The 17,782-nt window shown below is 50.2% G+C and overlaps 4 protein-coding genes across 5 annotated transcripts; 3 read left to right on the forward strand and 1 right to left on the reverse strand.

Moving 5' to 3' along the window:
• The first annotated feature begins 29 nt into the window (after positions 1-29).
• Positions 30-2,920, forward strand: LOC117646422 (hexosaminidase D-like). 2 transcript variants are annotated; one of them, XM_034387341.1, is made up of 12 exons: positions 30-239; positions 443-497; positions 571-780; positions 867-1,040; positions 1,132-1,315; positions 1,393-1,467; positions 1,547-1,742; positions 1,827-1,997; positions 2,096-2,206; positions 2,295-2,381; positions 2,467-2,630; positions 2,727-2,920. In XM_034387341.1, exons 1-12 carry the CDS (start codon positions 211-213, stop codon positions 2,795-2,797), a joined length of 1,527 nt encoding a protein of 508 aa, XP_034243232.1. In that variant the 5' UTR covers positions 30-210; the 3' UTR covers positions 2,798-2,920. The 2 variants fall into 2 exon arrangements, with proteins under 2 accessions (XP_034243232.1, XP_034243233.1); XM_034387342.1 differs by lacking the exon at positions 2,727-2,920 and having other exon boundaries at positions 31-239; positions 2,467-2,725.
• On the forward strand, positions 2,871-4,047 carry LOC117646423. Its single transcript, XM_034387343.1, has 6 exons — positions 2,871-3,055; positions 3,129-3,206; positions 3,287-3,361; positions 3,434-3,604; positions 3,704-3,877; positions 3,951-4,047. Exons 1-6 carry the CDS (start codon positions 2,903-2,905, stop codon positions 3,999-4,001), a joined length of 702 nt encoding a protein of 233 aa, XP_034243234.1. The 5' UTR covers positions 2,871-2,902; the 3' UTR covers positions 4,002-4,047.
• Positions 4,035-9,023, reverse strand: LOC117646421 (ubiquitin carboxyl-terminal hydrolase 22). Its single transcript, XM_034387340.1, has 9 exons — positions 8,904-9,023; positions 8,228-8,360; positions 7,922-8,137; positions 7,674-7,843; positions 7,287-7,558; positions 6,890-7,190; positions 6,590-6,804; positions 6,366-6,515; positions 4,035-6,293 (listed from the first exon to the last, which is right to left on the reverse strand). Exons 1-9 carry the CDS (start codon positions 9,021-9,023, stop codon positions 6,251-6,253), a joined length of 1,620 nt encoding a protein of 539 aa, XP_034243231.1. The 3' UTR covers positions 4,035-6,250.
• An 8-nt stretch (positions 9,024-9,031) lies between these two features.
• On the forward strand, positions 9,032-17,599 carry LOC117646202. The gene is made up of 4 exons (XM_034387009.1): positions 9,032-9,079; positions 9,317-9,445; positions 9,881-9,935; positions 17,374-17,599. The coding sequence occupies exons 1-4, from the start codon at positions 9,032-9,034 to the stop codon at positions 17,451-17,453; spliced, it is 312 nt and encodes a 103-aa protein (XP_034242900.1). The 3' UTR covers positions 17,454-17,599.
• The last annotated feature ends 183 nt before the right edge of the window (positions 17,600-17,782 follow it).

Consider the following 17,782-nt stretch of genomic DNA (forward strand, 5'->3'; position numbering starts at 1 on the left):
AAACAAAAACAACAAAACACAACACACAACAGTAGCAGACGAACTGCGAACCGAAAGTAGCATTTATGCGTCGGTGAACAGAACGTTTGGGAAATGGATGTCGGTTGTCATTAGGTGACATTTTTAACTGAAGTTCCTATTAGGTTTTGGAATCGTGACGGTTTTATTGACTCCAAGCAACGTGTGGACAAACTTTAAAACTCATATAATATGGATGAACTGATTTCTAGCACCCAGAGGTACAGTATGATACTGAACGACTTAAATTTATGGGACTATCACGCACTTCTAGTTTAAAATGTCATATTGCGTTTTTTAAAACGTTCCTCTTATCTGTCTTGACATTATCTTACTTTCCTAAACTAGCATATTATACCTAACCCTTTAACATATTAGGTAGCACCAACTGATTTTCCCTATATTTGGAATTTTATTTTGACAGGCTAGTTCACCTCGATCTTAAAGGAGCCCCACCAAAACTTTCGTATCTTGAGAAGGTAAGGTTTGGTAATTTATGTAGTTTCCATTTGTTCTGATGTTATCTTATTCAATCTTTTCCCACGATTGCAGCTTATCCCTCTCTTCAAAGAATGGGGCGCCACAGGATTGCTTTTAGAATGGGAAGACACGTTTCCATATCATGGTGGATTGACAGTCGTTGGATCGAAGAAGCAATCGGGTAGACCGTACAGTGAAGAAGAGATCAAGCGCATCTTGCAAATGGCAAAAGAGAGCGGTCTTTGTACTATTCCCCTGGTTCAAACTTTTGGACATTTAGAGGTGTTTAATTAGTTCCTCAACCATTATTTTAAATCTGTTTGATACTATAAGGCTATAGAAGGACTTTCTTCCTTTTACTCTTTCAGTATCTGTTGAAGCATGAGGAATGGCAATGCTTGAGAGAAGTTCCTAGGTATCCCTCCTCTATATGCCCATCACATCCCAACACACAGGATGTTGTTTGGGAAATGGTAAAGCAAGTTATTGATTTTCACTCTGATAACTCAGATCTCGAATATCTTCATATTGGAGCTGATGAGGTAAAACGACAATAATTTCAGCTACACTTTTTGGACATTAATTAATTGCTTTGGAAGTATTCTTATAAATTTTGCTCCAACACTCTGTCAGGTTTGGCATTTAGGTTTATGTGAATTGTGTGCACAAAGATGCGGAAGCACAGCTGATGGCCGAGCCCAACTATTTGTAGATCATGTATTGTCAATTGCAAGGCGCATTAAGGAGTCCTATTCCAAACTGAAGCTTATTATGTGGGATGACATGTTACGCAGTGTTCCAGTCTCGGTCCTTAAAAGTCAGTGTTTAATTTAAAAAAAAAAAAAATTACATAAAATTTTTCTGTTTTAATTTCTGATTTAATCATGTTCACAGATTTTGGCCTCGGTCAGTATGTAGAACCAATGGTGTGGCTGTATTTTGCGGGTGATGGCTTCACTCTTCCAGAGGGTGTGTTAACACATTAATTTCAGTCTTAGTCATATATGCATTTTACTCAATAGTTTTATTTATACTTAATATTTTATAGGTATGTGGGATAGATACAGTTCAGTATTTTCTTCAGTATGGATAGCATCTGCATTTAAAGGTGCCACGGGAAGCTGTCAGCAGTTACCTGTTTTGCCTCATCATGTGTCTAATCATGAGCAATGGCTCAAAGAGCTCCCCATTATTGCCTCAAAATTTGATAATTATCGAGGGATAGCTCTCACTGGATGGTCCAGGTATGTTGTATAGTCCAAGCCAATAAATGACTCACTGGTACATCTTTTAGATTTAATGGTGATTGTGTTCTTCTGGAATTGCAGGTATGATCATTTTGCAACTCTCTGTGAGATGCTGCCAGTATCGCTTCCATCTCTTGCTCTGTGCCTCCGTGTTTGGATCAAAAATGGATTTTCAGTTGAAGATGTTCAGCATGTTGCTAGAACTTTAGGATTTTCAAATTCTTCTTTGCTAGGAATGGAATTGTTTCCCAGGTAAGATTTAAAAAAAGAAATCTTCGTGTAAAACTTAATTGGAATGGTTAGGATGTGTTCATTTATTTATTGGTATATTATTCTTTGCTTCTTTCCAGGCCTAAGCCGATTCCAGAAGACCTTTCTTTCCCTGGCTGGAAAGCATTGTCTAGTATGGAAGTGTTTTGTAACTTGGAACATCAAAGCAGAATACACCTTGATAGCAGTCAGTGAGTACTTGATTTTAAGAATAATATTACTGCTATCATACTCTTTGATGCCTACATGAGACTAGTTCCATGCTGTCTCTTCTTTCAGAATAAAAACTTGGCTGAACCCTTGGCAAGTTAAAAACAGCTTTGGTAACCCAATGCACGTGGAAACCTTTATTCCACCATTAACTCAGTATGTTTGATAATGGACATTTTAAACAGATGTTTGAAGATAGAAAAAGATTTGTATGGAAATATTGCGATATTTCTTTTTACAGATTGCTTCTTGAACTTGGAAACGTTGAGAGATTTTTGCGAGAAAGTTTGGAACCTCTTGTTTTTTCTGAAGCTATAGAAGAATGGGTTGCAACATGGATAGATCCTTTGAGAGAACAAGTTCAAAAGCTCCTTGATGATGCTCGTGCTCAGATCAAGACAGAAGGTGGAAATACCAGTAATTAGCAGCTTCTGTGATATTTTAATATTGTTTTGAACTACAATCTTAAGGTAATAAAAGTCTATTTTCCTTCCTTTAAAGATGTTTTCCCCCTGGTACACCTCTACTTGCCCCACCTCAGCAACATGCAACAATGGGCTTTCCATTTGTAATACACTCCATTGTTGATCTGATTCTTGCCGCAGTCCTTCACTTTACTCTTTGCTTTCACATCTTTGCTCTTCCTTTAACTACCTGTATCACTCCAGCCACCAATCATGCACTTGCCTATTTCCCCAGACCAAGGAAACTGCGGTGATTCTTTAAGCCCATGGCAGGCCAATTCAACTACTCAATCTCATTCGCATCAGAATAAGTGTTTGGACTGGCAGGAGAGCCGTGCGCACCTTCTGTTGCTTCCAAAAGATGAGGTAAATAAATAGTATTGGTGGCTGTTATTTAATTTAGACATGCACTTTGTAACTTGACAAAACTTTACTGCAGAGTGAGGTGTATGCAGTTATGCAGATTGTTCACAACAAAAAAGTGGACTATTTAAAGAAAGCAATATTTGAGCTGCAGGTTTGCTATCATTTGACTCTTCTGGCAGATTGCATTTTAATTAAAGTGGTTTCATGGTAATGCCTCCATTTGACCAACAGAAACAAAATGCAGTGCTAGTGGAAAAACTTAGCCAATGCTCCAAAGTGGAGACATGTGTATCTAACTCTCAGAAGGTATTCAAAGATTGGACATAATAAACAAGTGAATAGTGACTTCTTAAATAAAATGTTAAATATAATGTTTAGGTTGACCTCTTGGAAGAGAAGATTCAACAACTTGAGAGACAATTGAACGAGCAGAAATATTTCGTGCAGCAGCAAGAAATGCTACTTAAATCTCTTCTCAACTCAAAAGCACTCTTGAGGGAAAAATTTACAAAGAAACTGAAGCTTGAGAAAAACAAAGTCAAAACTGAAGTGAGCACTACTTGTATTAATGACACGTTTGGAGGTTTTAAAAAAATCTTTGTAGAATGATAATTAATTTTTGGTAAATTCACTTGTGCCTGACAATAGATGCAGGCACTTCTGCTTGAAGCAAAAGCCCAACATCTTTTAGCAGAGGCCAACCAAGGAACAGAAAGGGGCAAGCAACTTGAGGCATATGTTTCACATTTCCATGAAAAATTTCAAAATCTTCTATTGACCAACCAAGCAAGGAATACTGAGAGTCGTCACAGTGATTTGCAGGTAAATTATCATATGTTGTCTAGGAGTGGTTTTCAATTAATAAGTTGTCAATAAGGAATGATTGGTGTTCCAGAGAATAAGTGAGTTAGAGATGAAGCTCACAAGATCACTAGCAAATGTGTGAACAAGGATGGAAATTTATACATTTTGCAAGAAAAACATTAACAACCAATTTTATTTTTTCGTATCTCTTCATAGTATTTCTCATTGTCAGTCATACATACTTAAAGGTTGTCTCCAAAAAACCATATAAGCACTGTGAGCTGACTTCATGGAAAGCTTAATATTGGCAGATTGATATGATGGAATCTTCAGCAACTTATCACAGATGGATAACAAATTGAAGATTTCACCAGAATGAGCAATACAGAAAGAAAAAACTGATTGAATCATTTGAAGCTACTACAAACTTGCAAATGTGACAGGTTAGTCAAACAGAATCACATCAACGAATACAACATACGTACAAAAAGGGTGTAGTCTTTTAATCTTTAAGCGATATAGTTGACTCCTGATATGCAGATAACATCATATTCCTCAACGTTACATACATAACAAGTACATTCGTAGTATTGGTAAATAGTCAGAATGATATTTCTGATTACTGCTGAGTCATATGCTAGTCTTAAGTCCAATTGGGCATGTCAAACAGAATGTAGCAACACACAGTAATCTCAGTCTCAAAACAATATACAAAGAATATTAGTCACATAAAGAAGACTAATGGGGACAGCTTCTACTTAAACCAGAATACCTGCCTAAATGTTCCATGAACACCAACTGAAAGATCCATAGGAATCAATAAGTGCATATGATTGGTCGAGTTAAAGGCCAAATTATTATCTTGTGCATACTACTGCACATATCTTTTGGGCTCCAAACTGTGGTGGGTATAGTTCATTTAACACAGTTCAAAATTATTAGTGTCTAAGCTCAAGACAGAGACAGAGAGAGAGAAATCCATTTAACATACCTAGTCAACCGAAATTAAATAATATACAAGTGAATTGAAAGCATACTCAAATATAATAGAGAATACTCGGAGCACTTTATCACACTAGCTAAAAACACAAGGCTACACCACATCCACTTCCCTCACTCACAGCTGCAATACATCATTTGTCGCTCTTTTGAAAACTTACCCAAAGAAAACATCCAACATTGACATTCTTCTTTTAAAAAATGAGTGCTCCAAAGTAAAAAAACAATTATTGAAAACAATTAGACATGAGCTCTGCTATGTAAAGTTGATTGGCAGATAAACTACAGAACAAGTATTGAATGCGCACTGATAGGAGTTAGAAGATTACAGTAAGAATCTTAGTAGACAAGGGTGGCACCATGAACAACATTCAACAAAAGGGAAACACATAAAACGTGTACGTATCAGTATAACTAGCATAATACGTAGCTCTCACTTCTGAAAAAAAATGTGCAAAGGAAAAATATCACAAAGCGCAGTTCTATATGAGCAGTCTCGTCATTCAATCTTCATTAGCAATTGATTCTCCAATGAGATGATAAGCTGTATACAACCTGCAATGAAACTATCTACATGGATACCATAAAATGGCTTAGTGATACATGATTAAGCAAATAAATACAATATCTTCCTGCAGTGCAGTGGCCACCTCAGTAGACAAGTGTGTAAAACTGATATATAAATAATAAAAGCAAGGCAGCACAAGGCCTCGCATCAGAGATTAGGAGAGGGGAACAATTTTGCTTCATATTTCATAATAAATAAAACGGTTGAGGAATTATCTCATAACAGAAATCATGTCTACCTAGAAGATACATTAATCAGTCAATTAAGCAAATTGTGTTCAAACAGTATGAACTATCACAAAGAAGCAGGTAAGAACTGCTCATGAAAGATGCATGTGTACAGCATACACAACAGATTTTTGATAGCTTTGTCCAATAAAACATGAAAATGTAGGATTAGTATTTCAGATTATCTAAACAATGCAACATCTTGAGCAAGTTGCAGTCAAAAAACAAAAAAATCAAGGATGAATGAAAGGCCCTAATGTGGAGTCCTTTCATTAAACCAGAAAGGAACACAAAAAAAGAACTTGTTCCTTACCAGTACTAACAATTATTTTTAAAAATTGATTACCAGTGAAAAAGACATTTAACTTATTACTTGTTTTTTTCGGGGGCTACCTTTTTAAAATTGTAGCAAAAAAAAAGAAACCCAGAGAACCCAATGAATAGAGTTTCTATGAGTACACAGAAGCACAATTAGGAACACAGAGTTCTTCTTTCAAGTGAAAGAATATATACGATCAAGCTTGTCATAGTTTAACCTAGGTCGCCTGCGTCCTGGTTGGTATAAGAGTATGAAGATGTCTTTAACTATTGCTTTCTTTACTGAAATTCCATCAATTTCTTGTGGTAAAACAGCAAATAGCTGAAAAAGAAAATTATCAGATTAGTGCCATCTACCTTCTTAACTAGATTTCCAAAACTTGAGCTTGCTTACCCTTCACTGTCTAAAACTTCCTGCAAATTTGCCCTAGTTATCATATGATCATCACATTTGAACCAGTGATTGTTTTGCTGCCTCACATATGCAGTGTAATGACCCGCATCCAAAGTACCAAGATGATTGATCACTGCAAAAAGTGAATACCTAGAACAAAGTAATGGGGAAATTAATGTAAATCTTTGCTTGTTAAATGTGAGTCATAAAATCAACTGATGTACCTGTTATCTGTGAGACTAAGCGGCTCTGAACTTGTACCATTCCAGTCACCTGTGCTGTCACTACTACAGTTACTATTGCTGCTATTACTAACTGCACTGTTATACAATTTCCGATTGTTTCGATAATTTGACATAAATGGGGTCATATCTAACTGTTCCGGAAAAGAAATGTATGTTGAGATCTTCTTATGAAGCCGTGATGAATGTTCAAATCTCTGAAAAGAAAATTTATGTCACTAAAAATATTACAAATGTTATGAAAATTTACTGCGTATAGAATAACAAGTGTTGTCAACAGACCTTTAAATGGAAACTTGCTACAACTGGCAGTTTTTTCATTGTAAGTTGTTTAGTTGATTCCTGGTAGCTTTGACAGTTATTACATTTTATTTTGGCTGAGGAGCCTAAGTGCTCAGCCCTTGTAAACCTTTCTAGGCAATCAATTAAAGTGGTTGGACCATTGTTAACTTGCTTCGACTCATTAGATATAGACATATCTGGGCCAACAGCAGCAAAGGAGCTATCATCACTGACATTATTACCACTGCGTCCTAGGTCCAGTGAAATGTCCCAGAAAGGATCTATCGTTGTTGACACACCTCTGCAATAAGACAAGGTGAGCGGTAAAAGACGTTTAAACGTGTCAGTTATTTTAGACTGGTCCATATTCAATTTTGTCGGCAAAAACTTGACTTACTTGCAAGCCTGACATACGACATCTGACTGCAATCCTCCAGTAAAAATTGTGTCAATGATACATGAGCATTGGTGAGGATTATCACGCTTTGAACTTTCGTCCTCTGGCAGTGCAGGTGTTGATGCTTTGCAATGCCTATGAAGAACATCAAGAGTTGCAATGAAGAATTCATGCGCATCCTGTTGTTCGTAGCCAGCCAAGTGACGGGCATGAGTCCAAATCATATGCAGCAGACGATGAAGAGTGAGAGGTCCTTTGTTCCCTGAGTAAAACTGTCACAGGGAAAGTTCACAAGGATTATGTAGCTCAGCAAAAAAAGAAAAACAAAACAAAAAAAAACAAAAAAAAAAACACAGCACATAAAAAAATTTGCTTCATCTTTGGTACCTCTTGGAATAGAGTTGAAACCTCACAAACTAGGCATCCTGGCTGATCTTCTGGACGGCATACATGTTCCTCAGTTAAGAAATGATCTCGTAACAATGGGGTGTGTGTCAGGGCTTGAACTATGCAGTTCATGAAACATGTGTTCCCAAGATTGATAAGTCCTCGAAGGCCTTAAAAAAATTCAATACAATTTTGTTAAAAACCGCAAAATATAGATCCAAATGGACAGCACTTAAGAAATTAGTTACCAATGGCAACCCCAGGAACTATTTTTCTTCTGCGTGGATTCTGGCGCAATAATTCAAGAACCTTTGCTGATGGCTCCCATGGCCTGTAAAGGGCACCCATTCCTAATCTGTGCCCTGCCCTCACCATCAACTCATGAGCAACATTGAGGAGGTCATCATCATAGACATACGTTCCACAAGCAACACAGAGTACATTTCCGTGTGAAAGTTCTACAGCTGTAGTGAATAAAGAAGTATCGTCAGTATTAGAAATATGAGGCGAAAAATGAAAAAAAAAGTGTCATAAAATGAAATTTTGTCACTGACAAAGGTAGTGTTTTTTGTGCTTTGCATGATCTTGGATGTGGAGTCCTTTGTAACAGCCAAAATATACACAGCTCAGGCAACTGTGCAGCCGATAGTCAATACTTTTGCAGACAAGGCAAAAGCAGTTGATAGCCTGGAAAAAAAGGAGAAGAAACAATTGTACTATTAATGATGCACACACTACTTAAAATATTTTGATTCCATTTCAAAATAGTTTTATTCTCTTTAAAACAGCTAGTAGCCACTAATACTTCACAAACAATTCCAATAATATACACTAACAAGACAACTTGAGAAATTTTTGTCAGGTAGGTATGGGTTAGCTGTCATGTGAGTCAGTTCTATTAAGGTTATTTACTTCAAAATTAAATTTTATCATGGCAGAGCAAAATGTGAAAATTATCAAAAACATACTTCAGCTAAAGAAAGTACTTGAATATCCAACGCGGAAAGCAAAACATCCGGTGACAACCAATAAACAGAAACATTCATGGGAGGAAGGTGCATTGTTTTCATGATCCAGATGTCTCAAATTACAAATGATCGATTGGAATAGGCGTGAAAAGGAAGTCAGCAAACTGCAAAACCACTGACAAAGCCGTTCGAATCGCAGAGTAAAACCGCCTCGGTGGAAGTATGTGAACTGTCATCGATAAAGTAATAGGAAAAGACGCACCTTCCTTTTCCTCGCTACCGAGTTGGAAGCTGCGACGAAGCTGGAAAATATGATTCTGTAAAATTCTACTCCTTGGGTCGCTTTGTGTTCCTGTAAATGTGGACATCCAATGTCGCACATCTCAGATTATGAGCTCCCCCAGGGGAATACTGCGAGGTGAAGGTGCTGTTTCGTTGGTTTGTCGCTCGATTCTGATTCTGATTCTGCTTGCTACTACTCTCTCCACCCGGGCGGCCGCGGCCAGGGCCAGACCCTCATCAACAGGGCACGGGCAGACTTTCGCGAAGCGATGCCACGTTTTTGATTGGCCAATCACCCACCGCCCTCTGAGCAACGCGTGAAGACTTGGATAGCTTTCCCGGCATGCCACGCGATGGGGAGTTTCCGCCCAGTGTGAGCAGCTCTAGGAGCAGAAGTGGCAGCGGTGGCGGTGGTGGCAGTTGTCTGTCAGTTGTCAGTGTGCTTCTGTTTGGAAAAGCGTGTGGTCGTGCGAGTGTTTTTGCCCGTGCGTCTCTTACTTTGACGCCTATAGTGTTTTCAAGGTACCGGAATGAATAAAACCTGTGTATTGAAACGTTTCTTCCGGATCATTTGTGGTTTTGAATCACTGCGCTGCCATTCATCGCGCCCCGAAGTTGCTTAAAATCGTGTCTTCGGTTGGAGTTTGGTGTTGATCGGTCAAGACGGAGCTTGTTTACAATTTTTCAAGCCTCTTTTGTCATTGTGTTTGGATCATGATCACTGAAAGTGCATTCAGTTAGATTGATTGAAAGCCCTATCCGTTTTGCGGCGCCGGAGTGTCAAGTTTCTTAAGCCCTAACCTTTACGTTAAATAACGGAGTGTCTCGTTACTGTCGTGATTGCGTTATCGAATCGCATTTACATTGTGCATCCGGTCCAACCACCTGCATCTCATTAGATAAAACGTAGAGCTGACTCTCTTTTACACCCATTCCTGTTATCGTGGTTTTCTGCAGTTCTGGATTACTTACCTCCTCCTCCCTCCATTTGCTACCATTGTCTACACCACAAGTAAGTGATGTGTCCGTGCGACTGGCTTGAACAGCTTTAACTAGGTCGTGCTCGTCAACATTTTGCTTTGCCTGCGAATTTCGCCGATATCTTTAACGCTATGCTTGCCCCAGCCTATTTCCTTGCTATCTGCATTGTGCAAGCGCCCCCTATCGTCTCGAGGGTTGAGGGGCCCAATATTGTGGTTTAGTGCCCGGGCCCCCTGTACTCTAGACATACACATGTATCTTGAAATCCAGCTTCCAGCACCCCCGACCTTAGCCCGGCCCATGCCGCACCGGACTGCCCCTTGCCGTGATGACAAACGCGTCCACTCGCCGACCATCGCAGACTCGGGCCGCCCAGCTAGCCGCTGCCCCCAAGCCGAAGGGGCACCATAGGGACCCTGGGCAAGCCTCGACAGGACATTGGCTTTCCCCCTGCAGGGCCGCGCCAGCCGCGCGCAGTGAATCCCGAATCCCGGCCCTCCCCCACCCCCTCCCCCGCGCACCCCGGGGGGTCCGCGCCGTCCGCGCGGCTGTGCGCCCTTGGCACACACACTGTACACTCTGTACTCGCGTCGTCATGGCGACGGCCCTGCCGCCCTGCCCGCTGCCCCCCATGGGGCCACCGGGGCCACCAGGCCCGTGCAGCTTGCAGGGCTCGCCGCTCGCCGGGCCTTTAGCCGGGCCCTGTCAGGCCCGTACCGGTACAGCCACAGCGGCCCGCCTCGAGCCTCCAGCCGTCTAGCCCTAGAGGGTCCAGCCCTAGAGGGTCCAGCCCTAGAGGGTCCAGCCCTAGAGGGTCCAGCCCTAGAGGGTCCAGCCCTAGAGGGTCCAGCCCTAGAGGGTCCAGCCCTAGAGGGTCCAGCCCTAGAGGGTCCAGCCCTAGAGGGTCCAGCCCTAGAGGGTCCAGCCCTAGAGGGTCCAGCCCTAGAGGGTCCAGCCCTAGAGGGTCCAGCCCTAGAGGGTCCAGCCCTAGAGGGTCCAGCCCTAGAGGGTCCAGCCCTAGAGGGTCCAGCCCTAGAGGGTCCAGCCCTAGAGGGTCTAGCCCTAGAGGGTCCAGCCCTAGAGGGTCCAGCCCTAGAGGGTCCAGCCCTAGAGGGTCCAGCCCTAGAGGGTCCAGCCCTAGAGGGTCCAGCCCTAGAGGGTCCAGCCCTAGAGGGTCCAGCCCTAGAGGGTCCAGCCCTAGAGGGTCCAGCCCTAGAGGGTCCAGCCCTAGAGGGTCCAGCCTAGCGCCACCGGACTCAGGGACACCGGTGGGCCTGCCCGGCCCGCGTCCCAAGCCCCAAGTTCCGAGTTCCGAGTCGGAATGCGCACTGCGCGTCACATGGCGGGGAATCGATGCGGCGGCAATGGCCGGCAGTGCCCGCCTTGCCCGCCCAGCGTCGCGTCGTCGCGCTGCTCCACGGCCTTGGCGACGTGCGTGACGCGCGTGACGCGGGCCGTGACGGGCGTGACTGCGCGCGTCGCGTTTCGCTGTGTGGCGCGTGTGTGACCTGCGTGACGGGCGCGAGCGACAGCGCGACAGCAGACACGCGGCCCGGGGCCCGGCTGTGGCGGCCTTTGGGCGTGTCAGCTTACCACTGACTGGTAAGGTACCTCTGGCCGCCGCCCGCGCCGCTGCACCTGTTGACGAGCCTTGGGGCAAGCCCTCGGGCAAGCCTTAGGGAGCCCTCAGCCGAGCCATTCTCTAGAGTCGTTTGGTCGCTCTGTCTCTGTCGCACTCACGGGGCGTGCCAGGGCGGTGCGAGAGAGACGGCGGCGGAGGCGAAAGGGCAGAGCGGCAAAGCTTGCCGGCTTGGTGGCGCCGCGGCGCGCCCGGCCCGGCGATGCGGCGATAGCGGCCAACTGCTCCGCGCTCCGCGACTCTCGGGGCGCGCAGTCGTCGTCGTCGTCGTCGTCGTCGTCGCAGCGCAACGCTGATGAATGCTTCTCTCCCTTTTGCTCTCTTTCGGCCGCTGCACGTCGCTTCACGTTTCAGCAAGCCGCGGCGAGCCGCGGGGCGCGCGGAGGTGGTGGCGGGGCGTGGCGGTTATGTTTAGGTTCAGCGTCCTCGGTCTCACTCCCCGCCATGCCTCTCGCGCCTCTAGCGGTCGTCCGGCGGCCAATAAGCGCGGGGGAGGGGAAGGCTTGCAGACAACCGGCAGTTACGCGGGCCTTTCAATGAATAAGTGGAATTCCTGCCCCTCCGTGGACGGACCGCGCCATGCCGATGAATGGCTGCCGAGTGCCTCGCGTGGCGCGCATTGCGTTTCTGGCGGTCGGACGGACAGACTGGGGCCCAGTGCCCCCACCTCGCACTGCGCCCCGCGCCCCGCCCCGCGCCCCGCCCCGCGCCCCGCATTGCGTCCACGGTCCAGTAGCGCTACTCTGTCTACTCTGTCTGTACAGTGAACGAACGCCAGGGCCGTAGCTGCCGGGGGGGGGGCAGGGGGGGCAATGCCCCCCCCAACTTTTGGCCAGGGGGGGGCAAGGGGGGGCAAGGAATCTGGCCAGGTGCAAGCAATGTAGACACAGAAATGTACGAGAATACCTTTTAAAAAAGTGTAAATAACCCAAAGAACTGCAAATTTTCTCAGCTCGCTTCGCTCGCAAATAATTTACATTTACCAGCCTATATATCCCTAAGAACCGCAAATTTTCTCAGCTCTCGGACAAACACTGACCACCCTAGTAAGTCGTAAGAACCGCAGATTTTCTCTCTTCCCGCGCGAGCTCTGTTTGCTCGCAAACAAATTACGCCGTTTACCACTCTAAAAAGTCCTAAGAACCGCAAATTTTCTCAGCTCGCTTCGCTCGCACACGTTTACCACCAAGTAACCCTTAGAACCGCAAATTTTCTGAGCTCGCTTTAATTGCAAACAAATTACGTTTTCCACCCTAAAGCCCTAAGAACCGCAAATTTTCTCAGCTCGCTTCGCTCGCACACGTTAGAACCGCAAATTTTCTGAGCTCGCTTCGCTCGCTAACAATTTACATTTACCACCCTTTTAATACATTCAATCGTGTGTTAAAAATTGAAAAAGCACCTGCGGGACCCCCTGATAGGTAGGCAACCTTCAATGCAGACAAAAATTTGCCCCCCCCTGGCGCGAGGAGGCGGCTACGGCCCTGCCGAACGCAGAGACAATTGGAGCCCGGCCCCGCGGGGCGGGGCCGGGGGAGAGGGGGTGGGGTGGGGGGCTGCCTGGAGGAAGCTGCTCGTTTCGTGTCTCGAGTGGTCGTTCCCTTCGTTTCCTTGCTTCCCTCGCTGGCTTGGCTGGCTTGTCGGGCCACGCCCTGTTCCCTGGACCACCGCGCAGCACCGCGCAGCGCGCTCTGTACCGATCTGCTTGAAATTCCGGCTTGAGGGGCCGTGCCGTGCCCACTGTAAGGCTGGAGGCGGCTGGAGGCCTGGCCAGGGGCTGGGCGTCGTGGGGGTTGTCGCAGCCCCGCGCCTCGAGGGCCAATTTGCGGAGCGCACTGCAAGTGGGGCGCGGTGGGGCGGGGTGCTGGTCTAGGGCCTCCAAGGGCCGCGGCACGTCGCGCGGGCCAGGCCAGTGCCGGACACGCTGGCCATTTTCTCGTAGGGAAGCACGCTTTTGGGCCAGGCCAGCGTGTACTTACACCACGTACTGTCCGCGTGTGCACGGTGGCCTGCCCACTGTCTCGTACTGAGGAAGCGACCAGCGTGTACTTACACCACGTACTGTCCGCGTGTGCACGGTGGCCTGCCCACTGTCTCGTACTGAGGAAGCGACCAGCGTGCACAATTGACGTGTGCACACTGGAGGGGCATATGCGAGGGCGCTGTCCGGGATGCAACGAGCTGCCGGCTGGGCAGTCAGCTGCTTGTGCCGCTTGTGCGTCGTCCGCGCCTCATTGGGTCGTCCACGGGCCGTCTGCCGTGCCCCTCCCCCTGTCGTCCGGCCATTGTGTAAGGGCCACGCCGCGACGTGTAGAAGAAGTGCGTGGGGCCGTGGCACGGTGGGCCAGAAGACCGGTGGAGGCGGCCAAAACTGCTGACGCGTTTTGAGGTCCAAAGTCGTTAAATGGCTCTCGAACCGAACGTGTGACACCACCGATGGATTCCTCGTTCGGAGAGCAATCCATTGGTGGGGTCACACGCTCGGTTCGAGTCCCATTTAGCGACTCTGGAGCTCGAAACGCGTCTAGAGTTTTGGCCGCCCCCACCGGTCTCCTGGCCCACTGTGCGTGGGGCCCTCGAGGGCCGGCGGATTACCTCACTGGCCGCGACTTCTTGAAGGGACGGGCGGCCCGGCCCAGCCCGGCCCTGGAGATAACACTACACCTACATTCCTGGCCCGGCTGTGTGTGTGTGTGTGGGGGGGGGGGGGAGGGCCTTCCCTCCCGCGCGCTCCAACAACGAGTCTAGATAGAGCTGACGGGAGGGGCGCCATGAGGCCCCAGCTGTTTCCCCGACGGGGTGCGTCTCTCTCGCGCCCATACGGGATGCCTCGTGAGTCGGAGTGAGCGGCGCCCCACACACTCGGAACGAGCCTGCCCCAGCCTGCCCGTGCCCGTGACGGCCCGCTAGCCCGCGCCGCAGCGCCAAGCGCCACTCGCATGGAGCGCGGAGTGCAGTGTAGTGTAGTGTCGTTGTGGTTTGCCCTGGCGGTAATTAGGAACGGCCGGGCTGGCGGGCATCACGTATGGCGCCACACACACACACACACACACACACACACACACAGACGGACAGAGTCTCCAGTAGGGTGGTGTGTTCTGGTCGTGTCTGCAGCTCGCCCGCTTCTTGCCGGCTTGTCACCGCCACGCTCGGTGGAACCTTGCCGCCGTGCCCGTTGCCCTGCCCGTCAAGGTGGCCGGCAACCCGATACTCCGTGCCACTCCGTGCACGCGCCCGGTCTGCCCCGCCTAGGCTCGCCGGCTTGGCTGCCCTGGGCCAATGTACGGCTCTGCCCTGGGCTTGCCGTGACCGCCACCGCACAGTGGGCCAGAAGACCAGTGGAGGCGAGCAAAACTCCAGGCGCGTTTTGAGCTCCAGAGCCGCTAAATGGGAATCGAACCGAACGTGTGACCCCACCGATGGATTCCTCGTTCGGAGAGCAAGTCATTGGTGGGGTCACACGTCCGGTTCGAGTCCTCTTTAGCGACTCTGGAGCTCAAAACGCGTCTAGAGTTTTGGCCGCCTCCACCGGTCTTCTGGCCCACTGTGCACCGCCCCGTGGACTGCGTAGACGCCGTAGACGGACTGCGCACTCGCGGGCAGGGCCTCAAGTTCGCCCAGCGCGGCTCGGCGGCGCCTCGGCGCGGGGCCGCGGCTGTCCATGTGCATCAGAGCTGCAGGCTTGCCCGGCTTGCCGCATGCTTGCTGCAGGCCGTCGTGATGCCTGGCCACCGCGCCGAGCCTCGGCCGCTTGGCGCCGCCTGGCCCTCCTTGCCGGTCTCTGCCGCGTGGCCGCGTGGCGGCGTGGCGGCGTGGCCGCGTGGCGCGTACACCCTCTATATTTATCCGCCGGGCGGGACGCGGCTCGCCAGGCGGAAGGCGAACCCCCATGGCTATCGGCCCGCCAATGCGCTGCCCGCTCTGCCGGCCTCACTGCAGACTCCTTCGGCAGGGGGGTCTCTCTCTCTTTCGCACTCCCGGGGACGTCCCTTCATGGGCGCGAGAGAGATAAAGACCGACGGCCGCACTGCGCGTACGCCGCGCACGCCGTATGCACCGGCCCGGGGGGAGGCCGCAGGGCGTGCCGCAGGGCCAGGCCCTCCTGCCCGTCACCGGTGGGGTTATTTGTGCTATCGATCAGGTTTCTTCCTCGGTTTGGTTCCATCGTGCCTGCCGTGCCTGCTGTGCGAACGGAACGCCCGACACGTTGACCCAGCCAAATACTCGGCACGGACGCGGGGCCCTGCACGCGTACTCGGTACTCATTGTCCGCAGCCGTGAATGAGAGTCGTTGGTTCCCGCGGCCCGCCGTGGCCTGTGTCCGGGTCACACCCACACATGTCAGCGCGCGAGCTGCGCGAGCTGCGCGAGCCAAGTCGGGAGGGAGGAGGCCGTGTGAGGCACGTCGTGGCGGAGGTCGGAGCCAGTCGGAGCGTGGTGCAGTGCAGTGCCATGTGACTACACTACGGCCCGCCATGTGCTCCTCACTACTCCTCACTGAGCGTCGCAGCGTCGCCACGAGCTTGTGTCCGTGGGAGGCCTTCCGCGGCTCTCTGTCTCTCTCTCTCACAGCCGCGGCAAAGCTTGACTTTGAACGCCCCCGCAATCGGCCGCCATCGAGTGGCGCCCCCGGACTTGGGGGTGGCACGCCATGGCGCGGCCCCTAATGGGGCGCGTGCTGGTGCTCCGTCTCTCTCGCACTCATGGGGCGTCTCCCATAGGTGTGAGAGAGACGGAGCGACGGCTCTCGGAATCAGTGTGCTGGGCCGGCTGGGCCCCCGCGACTGCTGCACTGGTTGCTGCTGCTGCTTGCACCCCCTCATCAGTGGCACGGCGTAGTGCGGCAACGCCACTTCTAATGGCTCTTTGTGGCCACTCCCCGCGGGGCCTTGAAGCCGCCCGCTAAGCACCACACACACACACACGCACGCGTACGCCTGGTCTCTCTCTCGGCCCTCGATGATTTACTGGCGCCCCCCAGAGTCCCCGCGGGGGCCTGCCGGGCCTGCCTGTGGCCAGCAGGCCGATTCCGAACCGCGCTTGCCGTGCCGTCTCTCTCGCACCCTCCCTGCGGGTCGTCGGGGTCGTCCCATCCGTGAGTGCGAGAGAGACGAGCACTTCGGGGTGGGCAGGCTTCTGGCTCTGTAATCCACGGCGTCTCCGGCTGCCGCCTCACGCCGTCTGCGTGTTTTGGTGTTTTTGGCGGCGCGCCTCCTGTTTTGCCTCTGTTTTGACCGGGCCGGGCCGTGGCCGGGCCGGGCTGTGCAGGCCTATCCGATGTCGGTTTCGGGTGGCGCGCCGCGGCGGCCCGTGCACCCGCTGTTCCGCCGGATGGTGTCCTAGCCTTCCCCTCGGAGCGATGTCGAAGAGCAGCCTTTACGTCGCTCTGTCTCGCTCGCACCGCCACGGAACGCCCTATGTGGTGCGACGGAGACAGAAAACTTGTCCTCGGAATCAGCCTGCAGGTGCTTGCACCGGCGCCCACCTGTACTGCTGCATTGGGGCGGGGGCGGCGCGGCGTTCCCGCTTTGCGTTCCCGCTTTGCGTGCCCGCTCGCCATCACGCCGGTCTTTGCCTGCTGGGCTGGGCCTGCTTGGCCGGGCCGATGCGGGCAAATCGATTTACAATTCCTTGTGAACTCGCATCGCCGCGCGGTGGACGCCATGGGACATGCCGGACTTTGCATACCTTCGCGCCGAGTCCGAACAGTGCTTCCGTCGCGCTGTCTCTCTCGCACTCGTGGGACGTGCCCCAGGGGCGCGAGCGAGACAGCCTGCCGCTTGACGGCGGCGACAGACAAGCGCTCACACGTGTCTTTGCTGTGTTCCAGGCTGGAGCGGGGACCGCGGCGACGACGACATGCTGCTCCACGCGCGACGCCGGCGGCCCTCCGACTTGGGGGGTGAGTGAGCAAGAAGTCGGAAAAAGTAGGAGATTGTTTTAAAAGTAGGAGCGGGCGCCCGCGCAGTCCGGGCACGCCACGCCACGCCACTGTTCGGAACGGAAACATGGCGAGTGGCGCGGGTCGCCATTCCAGCCACGTCGTACGTCACACGAAAAAGGGGGGGGGCTCTATATGGCTTTACCCCCATCCGCCCTCACCCAGGAGGAGGCGTAGGTGCCTCCGAACATGAAGCCACGGCGGTACGGCCAGCGCGGCCACAGGCGGCAGCTTGAGGCTCCGGACGTCCTCCACGGCGCCCCGCCGGCCTGCCGCTCCGCCGCGCCCCAGTCAAGTG

This window comes from Thrips palmi, unplaced genomic scaffold, assembly GCF_012932325.1.
Source record: "Thrips palmi isolate BJ-2018 unplaced genomic scaffold, TpBJ-2018v1 HiC_scaffold_19, whole genome shotgun sequence".
Taxonomy (NCBI): domain Eukaryota; kingdom Metazoa; phylum Arthropoda; class Insecta; order Thysanoptera; family Thripidae; genus Thrips; species Thrips palmi.